The 18,914-nt window shown below is 44.0% G+C and overlaps 1 protein-coding gene across 1 annotated transcript in view; it reads right to left on the bottom strand.

The window, feature by feature from the left end:
* Nucleotides 1-18,914, bottom strand: part of SARDH (sarcosine dehydrogenase) — a 741,717-nt gene that overhangs the window by 272,356 nt on the left and 450,447 nt on the right. Inside the window, exon 11 of the mRNA XM_078641957.1 lies at nucleotides 4,182-4,323. Within this exon, the coding sequence (XP_078498083.1) occupies nucleotides 4,182-4,323 (142 nt within the window). The remainder of the gene's footprint in view (nucleotides 1-4,181; nucleotides 4,324-18,914) is intronic.

Here is an 18,914-nt window from a genome sequence, read left to right as displayed (position 1 = left end):
GCTGCTTTCTGAAGGAGAGGTGGTTATGTGTGAGGCGGAGGTGAGTGGGGAGAGAATTCCAGGTCTTGGCCGCTAAGTAGGAGAAATATCTTCCTCCCATGGTGGATCTATTGATGCGCGGGATAGTGGCGAGGGCTTGATTGGATGAGCGTAGTTGGCGGGTGGGTGTGTAGAAGGATAGTCGTTTGCTGAGGCATTCGGGTCCTAGGTCGTAGAGGGCCTTGTGTGCGTGGGTTAGGAGACGGAACGTTATTCTTTTGTTGATGGGTAGCCAGTGGAGATCTTTCAGGTGACCGGAAATGTGAGCTTGACGGGGGATGTCCAGTATGAGTCTGGCTGAGGCGTTTTGGATGCGTTGGAGTTTTTTCTGTAGTTTGGCTGTGGTTCCGGCGTAGAGGGTGTTTCCATAATCTAGTCGGCTAGTAACTAGTGCGTGGGTGACTGTCTTTCTAGTATCGGTGGGGATCCAGCGGAAGATTTTTTTGAGCATGCGTAGGATGTTGAAGCACGATGATGAAACGGCGTTGACTTGTCTGGTCATCGATAGGGAGGAGTCTAGGATGAAGCCCAGGTTACGTGCGTGATTTGTGGGTATGGGTGCTGTGCCCAGAGCCGGTGGCCACCATGTGTTGTCCCATGCAGAGGGGGATGATCCTAGGATGAGGACTTCCGTTTTGTCCAAGTTAAGTTTTAAACGACTATTCTTCATCCATTCGGCTACTTCTTTCATTCCTTCGTGAAGATTGGTTTTGGCGGTGTTAGGGTCTTTGGTGAGGGAGAGGATCAATTGGGTGTCGTCAGCGTAGGCAATGATGTTGAGGTTGTGTTGTCTTGCAATGGATGCGAGGGGACTCATGTACACGTTGAAGAGGGTGGGACTTGGTGAGGATCCTTGTGGTACGCCGCAGATGACTTTCGTTGGCTCTGATTTGAATGGGGGAGGCGGACTCTCTGGGTTCTTCCGGCGAGGAACGAGATGATCCAGTCCAGCGCTTTTCCTTGAATTCCGACGTTGCTGAGGCGTTGTATGAGGGTGCTATGACAGACTGTGTCGAAGGCGGCGGAGAGGTCAAGTAGGATGAGGGCAACTGTTTCTCCGTTGTCCAGTAGTGTTCGGATGTCGTCTGTAGCAGCGATGAGGGCGGTTTCGGTGCTGTGTTTGGCTCGGAAGCCGGACTGTGAGGGGTCAAGTGAATTGTTGGATTCAAGGAAGGTGGCAAGCTGACTATTGACGGCTTTCTCGATGACTTTGGCCGGGAAGGGGAGGAGTGAGATGGGGCGGTAGTTCTTAAGTTCGGATGGGTCCGCTGTGGGTTTCTTCAGCAGGGCAGTGAGATCGGCATGTTTCCAGCTTTCTGGGAAGGTAGCGGAGTTGAAGGAGCAGTTGATGACATCACGAAGATGGGGTGCGATGATGGAGTCTGCTTTGTTGAAAATGTGGTGGGGACATGGGTCGGTTGGCGATCCATGTCCCCACCACAGGTAGGGGAAGGACTTTCCTCCCATTCTAGTCCTCTAGATGCGTGGGAAGGTGGCCAGAGAGAGATCATCTGATCGGAGTTGTATTTTGGGTGAGTGGAAGGAGAGGTGGTTGTTCAGGTATGTTGGTCCTGTGTTTTGCAGGGCCTTGAATGCATGGGTAAGGAGTTTGAAGCCGAGTCTTCTTTCGACTGGGAGCCACTGGAGATAACGGAGGTGTTGAGTGATGTGGCTGCGATTGGGGATGTCGAGGATCAGTCTGGCTGTGGCGTTCTGGATGGCCTGGAGTTTGCGAAGGAGTTTCTTTTTGATTCCGGTGTAGAGCGCGTTGCCGTAATCTAGTCTTTTCCTATGAGAGCGTGCATGACGGTTTTTCGGGATAAGGTTGGGATCCATCTGAATGTCTTTCGTAGCATGCAGAGGGTGTTGAAGCAGGTCGAGAATACCAATGGATATGAAGGTTCATTGTGAGCGATGAGTCCAGAATGATGCCCAGGTTTCAGGGGTTGTCTATCGGGGTGGGGTATTTCCTAGAGTGGGGGCCACTAGGAGTCCTTCTATGCGGACGGGGTGTAGCCCTGGAGGAGGACTTCAGTTTTCTCCGAGTTGAGTTTTAGGCAGCGGTACCTCATCCAGGTGGCAACGGCTTTCATTCCTTCTCAGAAGTTGTGTTTGGTGATGTTTGGTTCGTTGGTGAGGGAAAGGATAAATAGGTGTCGTCGGCTTAAGTGACGATGTTGAGCCGTGGTTCCTGATGATGGTTGCGAGGAGGGCCATGTAGATGTTGAAGAGGGTGAGGCTGAGAGAGGAGCCCTGGGCCACTCCACAGTTGGTCTCTTTCGGCTCCGGGAGGTATGGTGGGAGTCTGACTCACTGAGTTCTGCCGGTGAGGAATGAGCATATTCAGTCGAGGGTCTTTTCATGGATGCCGGCATTATGGAGTCCGGTGGCTAGGGTGCGGTGTGAGATTGTGTCGCAGGCAGCCGAGAGGTCCAGGAGGTGGTGGGTGCGGATGTCGTCGGTGGCGGCGAGAAGGGCGGTCTCGGTGCTGTGGTTGGTACAGAATCCGGATTAGGAGATGTTAGGACGCTGTGAGCTTCAATTAAGTTTGCTAGCTGGGCGTCAACGGCTTTTTCAATGACGTTGGCTACGAATGGAAGCAGGGAGGTGGGCCCAAAGTTTTTACGGTTTGTTGGGTCGGTGGAGGGTTTCTTCAGGAGGTTTTTGACCTTCGCGTGTTTCCAGTTGTCAGGGAAGGTGGCGGTCTCAAGGGAGCAGTTGATCGTCTGACGTAGTTCGTGTCTGATGGCCGAGCCGGCTCTGTGAAAGATGTGGGATGGGCAGGGTTCTGAGGGTGCCCCGGAGTGGATGCTTTTCATGGTCTTCAAGGTGTCTTCTGCCGTGGGTGGGGTCCAGTTAAGCAGGGTTTGTCGGGTGGCGTCACATGGATGGAGAGCAGGAGCAAAGTGGAGGTCATGGTTTTCGAAGTGGTCGTAGATCCTCTTGATCTTAAGGTGGAAGAAGGTGCGGAGTCTGTTGCAGAGGTTTTGGGAGGGTGGGACGTCTGTTGTTTCGCTGCAGGGTTTGGCAAATTCCTTGGAGATGGAGAAGAGTTTTTGGTATTGTGAGCTTATAATGTGTACACAGTTCATCAGTCCCAAAAGAGGTGCATTACATGTTTTAATCCTCATAATGAATCAGTGAGAAGAATGTCCCAGATTGAACGTAAAAAGCTAATTTTATGTATTTTTCCAGTTTTAAAAATAAATGCAGACAGGAAACACATTGTTTTCTGTCTGTGTTTATCTGTAAAAATCAATAAAAATTGAAAACTGGGACAGGTACCAGTGCAGAGCTTTTGCTTTGTTTTGATCGTGCAGATGTGCCACTTTGATCACCACCAGAGGTATGGTAAGCTTGGACTACCACATACTCTCACATTGAAACCCTAATGCCCGTCATTAACATAATGTGCTTTGGTTTCTGGTATCCAAGTATATCACTTTTGGAAGCCTTTTCTTCTGCGAGTGAGTGGTGCAGCATTTATTATGCATGATGTTACATTTGTTGAATGGCCCATCTTCCAAGGGCTGTCACTCACATCTGCACACACCCAACCCATTACGCATGGCAAAGAACATGCGACTGGTTTACTAACAAGCATTGGAAAAGCCAATAGGTTTCGCCATTGGAGGTATTGCCAATGCCTTCTGGCCATGCCCTAAAGCTTTCAGCTTTTTCTTGACGAAGTGTATTATCATTAAAAAGTGTTACTAGCTGTAGTGTAGTGGGTGCATATGATGACCCTTAGAGCTTGTATACCTGTGACGGTTTAAGGGGATGGGCTGCAGGTGTTAGTTCATGATTACAGTGAGCATTTGATACTTTCGGAATAATAGCCTGAACGTGTGTTGTGCACACAGGATGAAATTGATTGATTGTGTTTACAAGGAAATATTTTAGGGTGTGTCAAGTCATCCTCCCCATAACAACCCATAAGAATAGCATACACTCACTAACTTACACTATAGCCAGGTAACCAGAAAATGTCAGGGTTAAGACACAAATAAAGATGGTGTGGCCACACAAAGTCAACGTTCAGAAAGTCACCCTTAAAACACTTGCGCAACATCATTGCAGAGTCCAACCACCCAACCACATACTACACGACTTTCATTGAAACCCTAGGTACCTGCACTTACCTGGTGAAGTGGAAGATGCCTCATATTCCGACCAGCTAGTGGTTCATCATTCCTGAAGACAATCGAGTAGTTCTTTGCGTAGGACTCGTGACTACGTTCGCGTATCCACCGGTTGTTATTTGTCAGAGAGCGATGGAATCGCCTGTAGTAAATAGGCCAAAAACAATGATGATGGCTTCCACCCAACCACAGACAGACTTCCAGAATGTCAGATTTAGTAAACAAATCTAGCAAACAGGTCACAGTTGCTTGTAGCAATAGGCCCTTGAGTCAAAGTATGCTTTACAAATAAATAAATGATAAATAAATACACAACAAATAGTATTACATTAGCTAAGAGTAGGACCTGAATTTCCATTGTTGGCCAATACACAATATAGCACTCTCCAGTGACTTGAGCTACATGTGCAGGACACAAGTAGGATTTAATTGAGCAGTGACCTTGAGCTGTGCCAATACAGGTCCTCACTAGGCATTCACCACTAAAGAATCAATAAGTTCAATTAGGGGATAGATATTAGCCTTTAAGGTGGCTTACCTAGTTAAGAACCTCATTGCAAAGATCTATGTGCAACCTGCAAATAACATGGGTCGAGGAAGTTCATACTATCTATAAAAATGACGTGCCAGTAAAAGTGACATTTGGCCACGCCCATTGAAAGATGTCAACAATGGGGACAGAACCTAGAGTTTCCAGATAACTCTATTCATACAACCCACCCACATGCAGAGACACCGACACAACAAAATACACTGCATAACAAGTGGCAAATAGAAGCTACACATATAAACATGGACAATACAGGTTACGGGCAACCTTCTAAAATCAGTGTCATAACAGATCGACACCATCCCCCAACTCTGCCTCTGTGTGTATAGGCTGAGATTTTGTAATCACTTCAAACCACTTTCTTTATTCATTGAGACAGGAATATGGTCTCACAACTCATGATTAATTCTAGTTGTCAAAGGACAATGATTATTCTATACAATCTTCAATAACTGCAAGAACATGGGTCTTGCCCTTTGCATGTATGTAAAATAATTTACTATTCACAATTTTTCTCGTGCTTCTTTTATTCATCACATTTTACCAAATGCTTTTCCTTGTGGTAGATTTGTTACCCAATGTCCTAATTTTACATGTAGTCTTTGCCCTTTACATAATTTAAACCTTCTGGTATACCAACTGTCTAATAGGAATATTCTGGTATTGTATTTTTTATATATACACATTTTTTTGATTTGTTCTCTGATTGCCGCTAAGCAGGTGCACACTATCGCCCCGTTGGAATAGTGTTTCCTGAGGGGACCGTGAATTCTTACTTTTCCTATCTACATTGGCTGCTACCCCTTTGGGCCTTCAATTGCGATGCCAAAATAACTGTTTTCATGATCCTTTAAACTACTAAAGCAATAATTCATGCCTATTTGCCATCTTGACCCCCTATTGGTCCATGCAAAAAACCTCAGCCCCATAACAGTTATTTGGATCACTTTACAAAATGGTTGTTACTCTGTAGACTGTTCTTATCCTGTTTCTTTCTTACTGTTGCCTATACACAATATTTAAATTGTGTTACCCCCTCTGTTTTTATCTCCTGGTTTGCAATTTTATTGGCTTACTCCTCAATTTTATTTTGGGTACAAGTAATATACTGCCACATAGGTCCACAACGCGCAACTATGATCCATGATCAATCTCCAACTTTTCACAAGTAAATTACTGTTGCCGTTTTTCTCCCTGGTAACTTCTGCAGACTTTAGTTGGCACAACCACACTGATTATACCATGTATACATTTCAGAAGCTCATGACCCTGTGTTGTACCTTCAAACCTGACACATGTACCATTCACTTGTAAGTCAAACCAAACAAAGGAAAGCTTTCACTGCGTAGCACCAGGTGACGCTACAGCACCTTGTCGCTCGTCTACAAATCTTTCTTTCAATCCTACTTTTCACTTTTTACATCCTTTATCTTGCAGACCTCTTTGCTGCTGGATATCCGGTAACTATACATTCGTAGTCAGGAAACATTATGTAGGTTACCGCTTTTGTCAGAGAGATCCTATTGTCACTTGCAGTTTTTTTTTTTTTTTTTGTGTTCAAAAAGTTTTTTATTGGTTGTTTCAGCAGTAACAAACAGTAATTAGATCCAGTAGTACATTTATGTTCAGAAGTGTACAGTTTAAGAGCGCCATATAATGCGTTACATCAGTAGTCAGTGGAAAACTCAAGAGTACAATAACCAATAATTCTCGTCGGAGGTAGCAGAACATGTATCGCACACTCATCAAGCATTTAGAGACAGATATTGTGCATCACTGGCTACAAGGAAAAGGATACCATGAAAGGCAATACGGTGATGGGATAATGCAAGTGCTAGTGCCTGTGAAGTAAACAGTGGTCGACTATATTAAGGTGGCTTATGCGTCGTAAAGTAATTATCAAGGGTTGACCACAGTTTTCTCGTGGGGGGACGCCACGGCGTCTGTTGAAGTGCGATGTTATCTGCACCGCGTAGACTGATTATCCAATTCAACCACCCTGCGAAGTTGGCCTTATTGGTATCTTTCCAGTTACTAAGGACTGTCTTGATCGCCGCCGTGAGGAGGAGGTCGAGTAAGGCCCTATCTTCTATTTCAAGGGAAGGGTCTTGGGTGAATCCGAAAACAAGATAGGGGAGCTCTTTAATCGGTGTAATGTGGAATCATTTTGATATAAATTCAAATATCTTCTCCCAAAACTGTGTTACGCAGTCGCACTCTAAGATAATATGAGATAGATCACCCTCCGCGTGTTTGCAGTTCCAGCAGAAGGCGTCTGTGGTGATATTATGTGCGAATAATCGCGCCGGTGTCCAGAAGGCCTTGTGCAAGAGCCAGTATTTTGTTTGCGAAAGTGTGGGGCTGATTTTGTGTCTCATACAGGATATCCATGTATTGGTCCAATCCATCTCTGTAATAGGCTTGGACGCAAGGTTGTCCCAGAATTGTGTAATTGGGGTAATGAGGCTAGGATGTTGAGGGCGACTAAGTTTATAGAGGGCGGAAACCTGGTGTCCCAACCTGTTCACCCTGGCTAGGTACGATGGAAGGGAGGGTGTAGTTCGGGAGAGTTTGGCTTTGGACAGTGCTGTTTTTACGTTAAGGAAGTTATAAAATTCAATTGGTTCGAGGTCGTATTTGGTTTGTAGGTCACTGAATGGGACAGGGTATGATCCCGTAAACAGCTGATACGGAAAAAGTATGCCTTTTTTGATCCATGATGTAATGTGTAGGGGTTTACCTTTATATAAAATGTTACGGTTGTCCCATAAGGATTCCCAGCGTGATCCCCGAATGCTGTTTTCCAGGAGTCTGTCAAACTTTAGAAGAGCAGATTTTGTGTTATGGAATATTGATTTGGAGTGGGTTAGCCTATTCAAATTAGATGAGAGGGCCGCGCTAGGGGAGATACCCTCTAGAATCTCGTTCTCAATATCTAGCCAAACTGGAGTATAGTCAGGTGAAGGCGAGAGCCAGTGGGCTCCCTGCTTGGCGAGAAAGGCAGTTTCATATCTTTTGAAATCAGGTAGGTTGACCCCACCAGTGGTTTTGTCTAAGCGGAGTTTTTTTATGCTGATTCTGGCTCTTTTCCCTTTCCAAAGGAAGTTTGATATAGTCATGTCTAGTTTGTGGTAGAAGTCAGGCGTAAGAGTAAGAGGGAGCATAGATATGAGGTAATTAACCAGTGGCGATATCATCATCTTGATGGTCTCCACTCTTCCCCACCACGTAATGAAGCGAGGGGACCATCCCTCCAAGTGGGTTTTGATTTTGTTTAAGGTTAATTTTTCATTCCGTTGGAGGGTCTCCATAAGGGAGTCGCCGAATTCAATACCAAGGTATTTCACAAATTCTGTTTGCCAGCAAAGCCCTGAGTTCCCTAGTACCTCTTTGGCTGTTAAAATATTGAGTGGTTTGACCTCAGATTTATCCCGGTTGAGCTTGTATCCCGAGTATGTGGAGTATCTGTCAATTGTGGACATTAGTGCAGGGATAGAGGTAACTGGTGATTCTGTCACAATCAGGATATCGTCCGCATAGGCGGCAAGTTTGACGCATTTATTCCCAAATTTCACACCTTTAATGGATTCGTTGTTTTTTATATTAGCTATTAGGGGTTCCATTGCTAATAGGAAGAGCGAAGGGGAAAGGGGGCAGCCCTGCCTCGTCCCCTGCTCAAGGGAGAAAGGGTCTGATAATGAGCCATTTATGGCAATGCGTGCGGTAGGTGAGAGATACAGGGCCATTACCAAGTTAGTGAATGTGTCCCCAAGATTAAAGACGGACATACAGCTCTTAAGGAAAAGCCAGGACACTCTGTCGAACGCCTTTTCTGCGTCGAGAGTAATAGCAACTGCGGGGTCTGCGAGCAGTCTGGCTTTTTCAATGACGTGACAGAGTAATCTTGTATTATCGTTAGACATGCGCTGTTTCATGAAGCCTACTTGCGACGTACTAATTAGTTTTGGTAGTTGCGAGTTTAGTCGTGTGGCTAGGATCTTTGCATATATCTTGCAGTCTAAGTTAATTAGGGAAATCTGCCTGTAGTTTTCGGTTAACAGTGGGTCTTTGCCTTCTTTAGGAATGACTATAATGGTGGCTTCACTCATCGATTTTGTTATTCCTTTCGTTACATTAAAGGACTTAAACAGTTTTAATAGAGTTGGGCTCAGGGAATACGTTAGTTCTTTGTAGAAACTGGCGGAGAAACCGTCAGGGCCAGGTGCCTTGTTACATTTAAGGGTTTTAATAGATGTTGTTACCTCTTGTAGGGTGATTGGAGAATTCAGAGTGGCTTTATCCGTGTCATTGAGTTTAGGTAGGCCTAATGAGTTTAGGTACCTATTACACTCTTCCGAGTCAAAGGTCAAATTATTTTTATACAGGTCTTGATAGAATGATTTAAAGGTATGTAAGATTAGGTCCTGTTTTGTTTGGATGATATTATTACTATCTTTGACTGAGGCGATATTGAATTGTTTTTGTTTGTGTTTTAAGTATGACGCCAAGACTTTACCAGCTCTGTTACCTTCGCATGTCCTAAGAGCCTTGAACTTGTTAACCCAGACCCCCGCTCTTTTGCTGAGTATCGAGTTGTATTCATATTTCAGCTTATTAAGTTCGTTTAAAATCATAGGATTTTGGAGATTTGCGATATGAGTGGCTTCTAGATTTTTAATGTTGACTTCTAGAGTGGTTAAATCCTTGTTTATTTTTTTATTAGCATGAGCTCTAATTCCTATGATTACACCCCTCAGGGTGGCCTTAAGCGCCTCCCATACAGTCGCTATGTCCGAGTCATGGGTGTCGTTTAAGGTGAGGTAGTCTCAGATGGCATTCTCGATCTTTTGCTTGTTTTCTGGTTCAGAAAATATTTTGTCATTGAACCTCCATCTTTTAGGGGGGAGAATGGACCTGGAACCCACTAATTTGGTCTGAATGCTTGAGTGGTCAGAAATCAACTTAGGGGCAATGCTGGTTTCCTCTATGAGGTGTGTGAAGGGGCTATTGACGAGGATATAATCTATTCTTGAGTAGGAATTGTGAGGAGGTGAGTAAAATGTGTAATCGCGGCCGTCAGGGTGTTGGAGTCTCCATGAGTCGTGTAAGTTGAATCTGGAGCATAAGCGGTGTAGACTAGTATGTGAGCGGGTCGGTTGGTAGGAACAGGTAGAGTGGCGGTCCGTTATAGGGTCAAGGGGTAAATTAAAGTCGCCTCCCATTATCAGTAATTCTCCCTGTGGTACACATTCTAGGGTCGGGGCCAATGAGTCCCAGAATTCTGGGTCGTCAGTGTTGGGACCGTAAATGTTCATGACGTGGATATGGTCATCGTTTCTTTGTAGATGAGCCATGATGAAACGGCCATCCTCGTCGTGAGTGTGCGATATTACAGAGATGTTGGATTTTTTAGCTATTAGGGTGAGGACTCCACGCTTTTTGCCAATTGCTGGCGAACAAAGAGTGTGTGAGATCCAATGTTGACTTATCAATTCAGCATCATCCTTCGATAATTTAGTCTCCTGCAGGAGGAGGATGTCGCCCTTGGATTTTGACAGATATTCTAGAACTTTTCTCCTCTTGACTGGGTGATTGAGTCCTTTAACGTTAAAGGAGACAATGTTAAGGCCCTCCGTGATAGAGGAATTGTGGGTCATTGATAGCTAGGTCGTCGCTCTTGATCAAGTGGTAGAGCCGTGACCATTAAGCTATAGGATATCAAGTGGATGTCAAGTATGGGTGAACGATTTGTTCCCTTAGTAAGGTTCTGCCTCGCGTGAGTTTCAACTGTAGTGGCTTTTGCAGGATTATCGTGTCTTGAAATCGTGTTTGATGTGCTACCGTGGTCAGTTATAAGGAATAGATTTATAGAGTGGAAAGATAGAGCGCACTGAGTGGCTATTGAGGCACCTAATAAGGTCTCAGTTAGCATTACTTCTAAAGCTAAAAAGGTGAGTGGAATCATCAACCATAAACATTGAACACATGCTGAAACAATCCAGATTTTTTTCCCCCATTCCCCCCTTCTCTCCCCCCCTTCCTCCCTCCCCCCTGCTCTCCCCACCCCTTCCCCCTCCCCTCTCAAAAGAACTTAGGAGCTGCGACGGCATTGCCGTCCATCTGCAACGCAGGAAGGTTTGAGAATGATAGATATAACAGGGAATAACATCAGTAACATCAAGTTCTTACTGCGCTTAAGGCGCTTTGTTAAGTAACAGTCAGGTTCAGCTAAACATATTAAGCATGTACACAGAAAGTTGTGATACAGTGAACCTTAGGGAGAACATAAAATTGTCTGAGATAGTATATCTTATAAGCTTATTAGATAGAAGTAGGAGTTAAAAGGCTGTAACTCCATGACTGTTGATTTGTATATACTGTAAAGGAGTAGTTTGTGAAAACAGACGTGCTCTGAAACAAGGTAATCAGGAGAGGATTTTCTGCAGAAAATGATCTTTCTCTCGAGTGATCTCTAAAGATCTATATGAAGTAATGATAGGGATCATATCGCAAAACATTTTGTTCCATTAATGGTTTACAAAACATATCTTAACACGTGTATTAAGCTGTGGTCTAGGAGCTATGTATCGTGATAGGAGGTTCAATGAATACGTCAGTTTACCATGAGTGAACAAGGATCCGTACCCTGAGTGGTCATACCTGATGGCGACAAACACATCAGAACACAATGTTACTTGAAACTAAGATGGAAGTGTCTACAAGAAAATGATTTTGCCAAAAGGTAAGTATTAGCTTGTCTATCCAATTCCAGGAGCAAAACCTGGACGCTGTATTAATAAGACAGCACATTTGAGGTATGAGAATAGAACGATGGGATCAGCCATGACCAGAGTCTGAGTTCACATTTTCTAGCGAGTTCGTCTTGCGTTTATTCGAGGGGTTGTTTGACAAGTCCATGCTTTGTGAAGTGGATTCTCCAATGAATTGCGCCAATGCATTTGGGCTCGTGAAGAATTTCGGTTTGCCTTGAATGGTGATTTTGAATTTTGCCGGGCCAGCGAAAGAGTATTGAATTCCTTTCGATCTTAGTCTTTCTCTTTGGGCCAGGAAGCCCTTCCTGATTTCAAGCGTGTCTTTCGAGTAGTCCTGGGTGAAAGTTATAGTGTGGCCCTCCCAAGTGATTTTATGGTTTCGCCGCGCGAACTGCAGTATAGCTTCTGTATGTTGATGCCTTAATGGTTTGCAGATCAGTGGGCGCGGACCTCTGTAGCCATGAGGGATATAGCTCGGCACCCTATGGGCTCTGTCGAGTTCAAATTCGTGGTGGAAGGAAATTCCTGTTATTTTCGGGATCCAAGCTTCTAAAAAGTCCACACAGGAATTCGCGTCTTTCTCTGCATTTTCCGGGATTCCAAAAATGCGCACATTTCCCCTCCTGTTTCTTCCAACTCCGATACCTGGCGTCTGAGCTGGTCCGTTGATCCCTGAATTTGCCACATGGATGCGGAGGCATTTTTGGTCTTATCTTCCAAGTCGCTAATCCTTTGCTCCGCTTCATCTATGCTTTTGTGGACCGAGCTCATGTCGGCTCTAATTGCAGTGAGCTCCAATTGCATAGCGTCAGTATTGGATTTGGTTGATTTTGCTAGATTGTGTACTTCTGCCAGTTTTAACAGGATCACTTCTAGGGTACTGTTGACGTCTGCCTTTGCCTTGATGGGAGAATCTGACAGAGAGGGTGCCGGTTTTACCTTTTTTGTGTTCTTCTTCTCGTCTCTGTCTGCCATGTTGAGGAGTTTCGTTTCCGTACTACCAGAAGGTCCGTGGGGTAATGGGGTACTGGCTGACGTTGTCGGTGACTTCCCGAGGAGGGCTCAATCTTTTGCGTTAGGGCTTTGGCTACCTGTTGCGTTGTAAGGTAGGCTAGTATATCTCAGGTTGGCACAGAGACTTTAGCAGAGTTTAACAGAGGTTTTACCCCAGGTTTGCGCTGATTATGTCTCCTTTCACCAGAACAATTGTAGACATAGCAGTGTTGAAAAAAGGTAGGGCCATGCGTGTGTATGTGGCAGAATTCAGTATTTCATAGATTTAGGCTTTAGAAGACAAGCTTTTCCATCAACCTTTCATATATTTCCTATAATCCTCAATTTTCGCGCCGAAAAATGACAAATTGTACACATTCAGACACCATTTTTAGGTCAGGCGCTAGTGGTAATGATCATGTTCATTTTACAGGCCAGTCGCTGATGGGGGAAGATATCCCCTTTCCTGTGGGGCTTTATTTTGAGGGTGTAGGGCAGCCACTTCGTTTTTGTAAGGCAAAACGCTTCTTAATGGCAGTGGAGCGTTATCTTTGCCAGAGCTCTAGGCGCGAGTTAGGTAGCGGGCGGCCATCTTTAAGTCAGGCGAGCTGCCGGGCTCCGGGGTGGAGTGTGATGTATTCCTATAGGTTCTGAATCGATCCCCCTATTCCTGACCCTATTCTGGTTAACAAACCAACAAGTTAACTAGCAGTCAGCCCATGAGGCAGCAAACCCCCATGATGCAGATACCGTTATCTGACGAAGCCACACTACGGCACAGGAACGTGTTATCTGATTAGGTCATAACGCTTGCGATCTAATTAGACAAGCGATATTCCTCCAGCCCCTGATAAGGCATACGGAGTTCTCATAACAAATCAAACCTATGACAACCTGGGAAAAACCCCTGCGGCCATTGTTTTGATTTCACCAAGAACTTCAGCAAAAGAATGTGTTAACGACCTGGTCATATGACATCCTTATTGACGTATCTATGTCCATCCTTACGTCAATCTCGGCACCTTAAAGGTATAAATATTACCGATATTGCCCTATGCAAACACACGCGGTGGTGACGAGACGGAGCAGCCATACTTGCCGAAGCCCCGAGCAGAGCAGACCCCGCTGGCACAGCCCCGCCTTCCTGACGCGCTGAGAACGAGACGCGCTGCTTTCTCCTGCCGAGAAATCCAGCACCGGCGTTTCCGGGTAGCCCTCGCAGGCCGCCTGGAATATCGAGACCAGAGAGAGAGATACCATTCCTCATTCATCCTAACTTCCAGGTACAGAACTGAATAACCCCTCACAGAGAATTCTTTAGTCAGTCACTTGGCAAAAACAAACTTAACTTAAACTGTAACTTTCTATTCCCGCCCACGTATTAGGCTCAGGTCAGGTACACGGGGTAGGCGTATCTAGAAACACCAGTTGAGTACGTTTAGTCAAATGTATATGTGTATGTAATATATTTTATTCATTTTAAACCTTCATATGGCTTAGAAACCATATCAATGTTTTTACAGTATTATTTTATACTTCTGCTTTTAATGTATGCACTTTACTTAACGATAAGTATTGCAATAATATCGATCCATTTCTCTTGTACGAGAAAAGAGACTGATCAATAAATAACATCTTTTATTGAACACGCCCGTCTCTTCCTTTTCTCTACAATCTGATGAGACTAAGAATGCACGTACTGACTGAGTAAAATAAATTGCCTTTTGTTCACACGACTCTCAAGATACACTCTTGATTAGGGGAGAGCAAAGTTGTCATGTTCTATGGTTGTCAGAAACTAAATCCCTTCTTGTCTAATCAGGGAAGTTAATTCCTTCCTGAACATTCGAGAAAGTTTCTAGTGAACTCTGAGCTAGCTGGCAAACCCAAAACTTTAAGTCTAATATCGACAGTAGTAGACCTAGTTAACGTCTGGTCTAGGCCTATACTATTGAAGGTATTATTCCAATGCGCAGAGCCTATTGGGATAATAGGAACTACACTACATGGCGCCCAACGCGTTTGGAAAGGGCGATAAAACTAACGTAAGACATTTAAAGTAACTCAGTCGTGCTTTCTCACTCAGACCCCTTTTTCCCATAATACTCCAAAGACGTCTGGAGTGGGTAATAAAGGTAATATCCGCCAAACATCGCAGGAGGAAACTCCTATGTATGGTACTTGGTTTAGTCAACGTTGAAGGATAAACCGTTCCAAAATATTGTGCATCTAATCTTTGTTTCCATAAGAAACCTGATCTGCAAACAAACAAAGTAACCATCCTGTCGGTAAAATGGTAGACAGTGATGATGAAAGAGAGGCAGTTAGATTAGCAACTGAACTCGCAGCAGCTGATACTGCACTGCAAGACGCAGACCCGGATATAATACTCATCCCGGTCATTAAAAGGAAATCTATAACTTTAAAACTTATAGAAAATGGACTGACACCTAGAGGTGGTACAGTCATATTCGTAATTGAGGCACACGAATATCGGCAGACAGAGGTATACTATTCATGGATAAATTTTCCTGCAGCAAATGCTGTAACAAAGTACTTCCACTATTACAAAATAGAGGAACCTCCTGAAACGTACACTCCTTTCGAGGAGGTGGAAGTACCACTCAAATTTCAAGAGCACCTGCTCTTATTTGATGGCGCCCTAAAACATAATAATCACATCACCAGGCTCGGTCCCTTAGGTAGACCAGGAGCAACGTGGCCGGTCCTAGCCGGATACACACCACATCCAGACATCGACGGGATGTCTGCAGCAAACCTTTTAACACAGCTAAAACAATTAATAAAAATACATAGACAATTAGTCCAGTATGTGATGCGGACTTCTACAATTCAGCCAGCAATTAAAATTCCACAGCTGACCCCTCACCAGGGGAACACAAATAAAATTACACCACAGAACATACAGTCCTGCCTAGGTAAAGTACCAGCTAAACGGGAACAAATACCATTCGGGTTGGCACAGAAAATAACCCAAATAGAGGCGGTGTTTCCTGACACCACCCCGTTAGAAAAACACAGGATTCTGACTATCTGTCTTCCAATGGGAATCGCACCACACATTGAGGACTGTGACACTTGGGGTACAGTCTTTGCTTCCATTTACACAAAAACGCACGGTGTTCCATCCATTTCGGTAATACCAGATGTGCTAAAACAAATTCAAGACGAATATGGTCCAGAACCCGCTTTAACTCTTGGTATGAAATTACTAAAAGACTTCAAGCAGGTCTCAGCTATATTATTAGCCAACATAAAGGGAGAAGCAGCAAACGTGGCGATCCGCCAGAGGTTAAAGGAGACAGATATAGCAGACCAACCAGCTGAAATTGCCAGAATCATAGAAAAATCCTATGAGGAACTAGGTAGAGATAGTTTAGGTGGAATACCAGTAAAGCCACAACTGATTGAAAGTCCTGAAAAAATATTTTTTAATAATAATTCAACATCACAGAAAAAGAGCTGGGATGGAAACAAACAATCCAATCCTAAAGAAAAGAAATTCCAGTCCAGAGGCAGGTCTCCAAGGCGAAGAGAAAAATCTCCGAACCAAAGACACAGGTCACCCCAGAGTGACCCCTCTGGGAAAAGATATAACCTTAGAAATAGGGATAATATAAAAAAGCCTGATAGATATCAAGACATTGATACACGTCCCTCTCAATCTTTTCAGACTTCCTCGCAGAAATCGGAAAGAAGAGGACGATCAGAACAAAGAGAAGAGCACGCCAAGTCCAAAGACAAGGAACCTGCTCAGCTAAAAAAGAAATTACAATTTCCAAAAAAGAAGGTAGCCAGTATCAAGGTAGTTAACAATGCCGAGAATACTGAGGACACAACTGAAAAACGGAGAATGGGCTCAGACAATGCTAGACAGCGCAGCAGAAGTGAGCATAGCTCGCAAAGTCCTTATGAATCATCTGGAGACAGTGGACACGAATGAATATCTTCAAGTGGAAACTGCAGACACCAGAGTTAGCAAACCTCACAAAATATACGAAATAACATTACGTATAGAGGGAGATAAGACTAGAAAAATAAGGGGACTATTTTGGGATAATCTCTCCAAGGGCTATGACATCCTTCTAGCTGAAAAAGACTGGCCACCAGAATTTGTCAGGGAGTGCCCTCATGGCGAAGAAGTAATTATGCCTGCCTTCTCAAACCACATCCCAATTCATAAAAAATACACACTTGCTAGAAAGTGGGCAGTAGCTCTAGCTCCTGCTTTATATAAAAATCACGTAGGATGGGATGAGGACTCTCCTCCTCACAAAATCCAGTTAAAATCACAACCTACTGCACAAAGGCAGTACCCAATTAAGCAAGAAGCAAAAAAACAGGTAAAAGAAAGCTAGAATACCAGGGGGTGATTGAAACTTGCACCTCACAAATGAACAACCCTTTGTTTCCGGTCTCCAAACCAGACAATTCATACCGTCTAGTTTTGGATTACCGACACCTTAACTCATGTTGCAAAACTTTTGCAGTGCAAAACTCACATAGTGCTGCACTAATGAATAACATAGTGCGCAAAAAATACAAAACAACCTTAGACATCTCTAATGGATTCTTTTGTCAAAACGTAGCACCAGAGAGCAGATATTTGTCTGCGTTCTCAATAAATGGCACTCGAAAACAATTCTGTCGGTTAGCCCAGGGGTACAAGAACAGCCCGGGAGTATTCTCAGCGAGAGTAACAGAATTACTACAAATATATGACGACGAAGCATTATCATATGTCGACGACATATACTTAACAGATGATGACTTGGAGACTCACTTGAAGAGAGTGAACACCATAATACTTGGGTTCGCAGCAGAGGGTTACAAATTCAACTTTAAAAAATCCAGAATTGCCCATCTGACAGTCCTGTTCCTAGGATATGAATTATCAAGTGAAGGCAAAAGCCTGGCTGACAATTTTTTAGAAAAATGTGCCGTACTCCAAGCACCTAGAACACTAAAAAACCTACAGTCAATTCTAGGCTTCCTAAATTTCGGAAGAACATATATTGCAAATTACGCAGAAAGGGTCAAACCCCTTTATGATCTAATAAAACCAGATTTTAAAAGATCTAATTGGACTCAAATACACACAGAAATATTGAGATCCTTACAAACAGACATGCTAATTAAAACAAAATTAGAAACACGTGATAACACACGCAATCTTGTGATCCGAGTCATCCCAGGGAGATGCGGATTCACATACCTGACCTCTAATGAGGGAGAAAAGGTACCAATTGCATTCAAATCACACTTGTACACTAAGGCTGAAATGAAATTTAGCCCAACGGAAAAAATTCTTACCGCAACACAGACAGCTATAGCAAAAGAACGAGCCCTGGCACAAGGTAAACGAATAATAATCGTGACACCGATACCAGCCCTAGAGGCTGTAACAAAAGCAAGCATTCCAAATGCTAAAGCTCTCCATCCGAGATGGATACAATGGGCTAATTCTCTTGCTGCAACAGACGTGGCGTACGAATTTGATCCTTACTTAAAAACACAAGAATTTCTCCAATATGAATTTGAATGTCCTCAGCCGACCGAAATTCTGCCTCTAGAACACTACGGCTGTATAATATATACAGATGGATCAGCACAACCCGCAGTGGGGGGTAAGCAAGCTTACAGTGCTGCGTGTGCGATCGTTAAAGGTCGCTGGCACGAAGGAAAATTTAAACCAGCAATCACTAAAACACAATCTCTAGGAGATTGTACAGCTCAGCGAGCTGAACTACTGGCGTTCAAGATGGCGCTTGAAAATACCGATCGAGAATTCCCCACACTCATAGTGTGCGATTCGTATTATTGCGTTCAGTCTTACAATGAATACTTGCAGACATGGATTCAAAACGGTTACAAAGATGACACAGATGCAACAATAAAGCAGAAACTGCTCTGGGAACAAATAGCTCTTTTACAAAAAGAACTACCAAAGACTCACGTGACACACTCACTGAGTCATCAGCGTGATGGCGTTCACGTTGCAGGGGATACATTGGCTGACACAGCCACAGCGGTAGCAACTAAATCGGCTCCCGTAGTTCGAAAAAAGCGTACATTAAAATACATTGACGGTGAAACAGTGCTGGCGGCGAAAACGTCATTAAAAGGCGACTGCTCAGCGCTACCAATCAACTATCCACTCAATTATACATACATAATCGATGCAAACTCCGTCCCTTTTGCTCGAATCCCTGGAGTGGGGGATAGAGTGATTCCAAACATGGACAGGAGAAACTTGTTAATCGCAGACGCACATATGGGTGAGGGTCTCGGACACCTCAAACTAAAAGATTCTCTGGAAGAATTACAATCACGGTACTGGTGGCCAGGCATGAGCCTGCATCACACCATGTTTGTAAAAAACTGCCCAAACTGCAA

The sequence above is a fragment of the Lissotriton helveticus genome, chromosome 5_1 (assembly GCF_964261635.1).
Source record: "Lissotriton helveticus chromosome 5_1, aLisHel1.1, whole genome shotgun sequence".
NCBI classification, from domain to species: domain Eukaryota; kingdom Metazoa; phylum Chordata; class Amphibia; order Caudata; family Salamandridae; genus Lissotriton; species Lissotriton helveticus.
The sequence above is the reverse complement of the archived record's forward strand: the minus strand, read 5'-3'. Positions and strand labels throughout refer to the sequence as shown.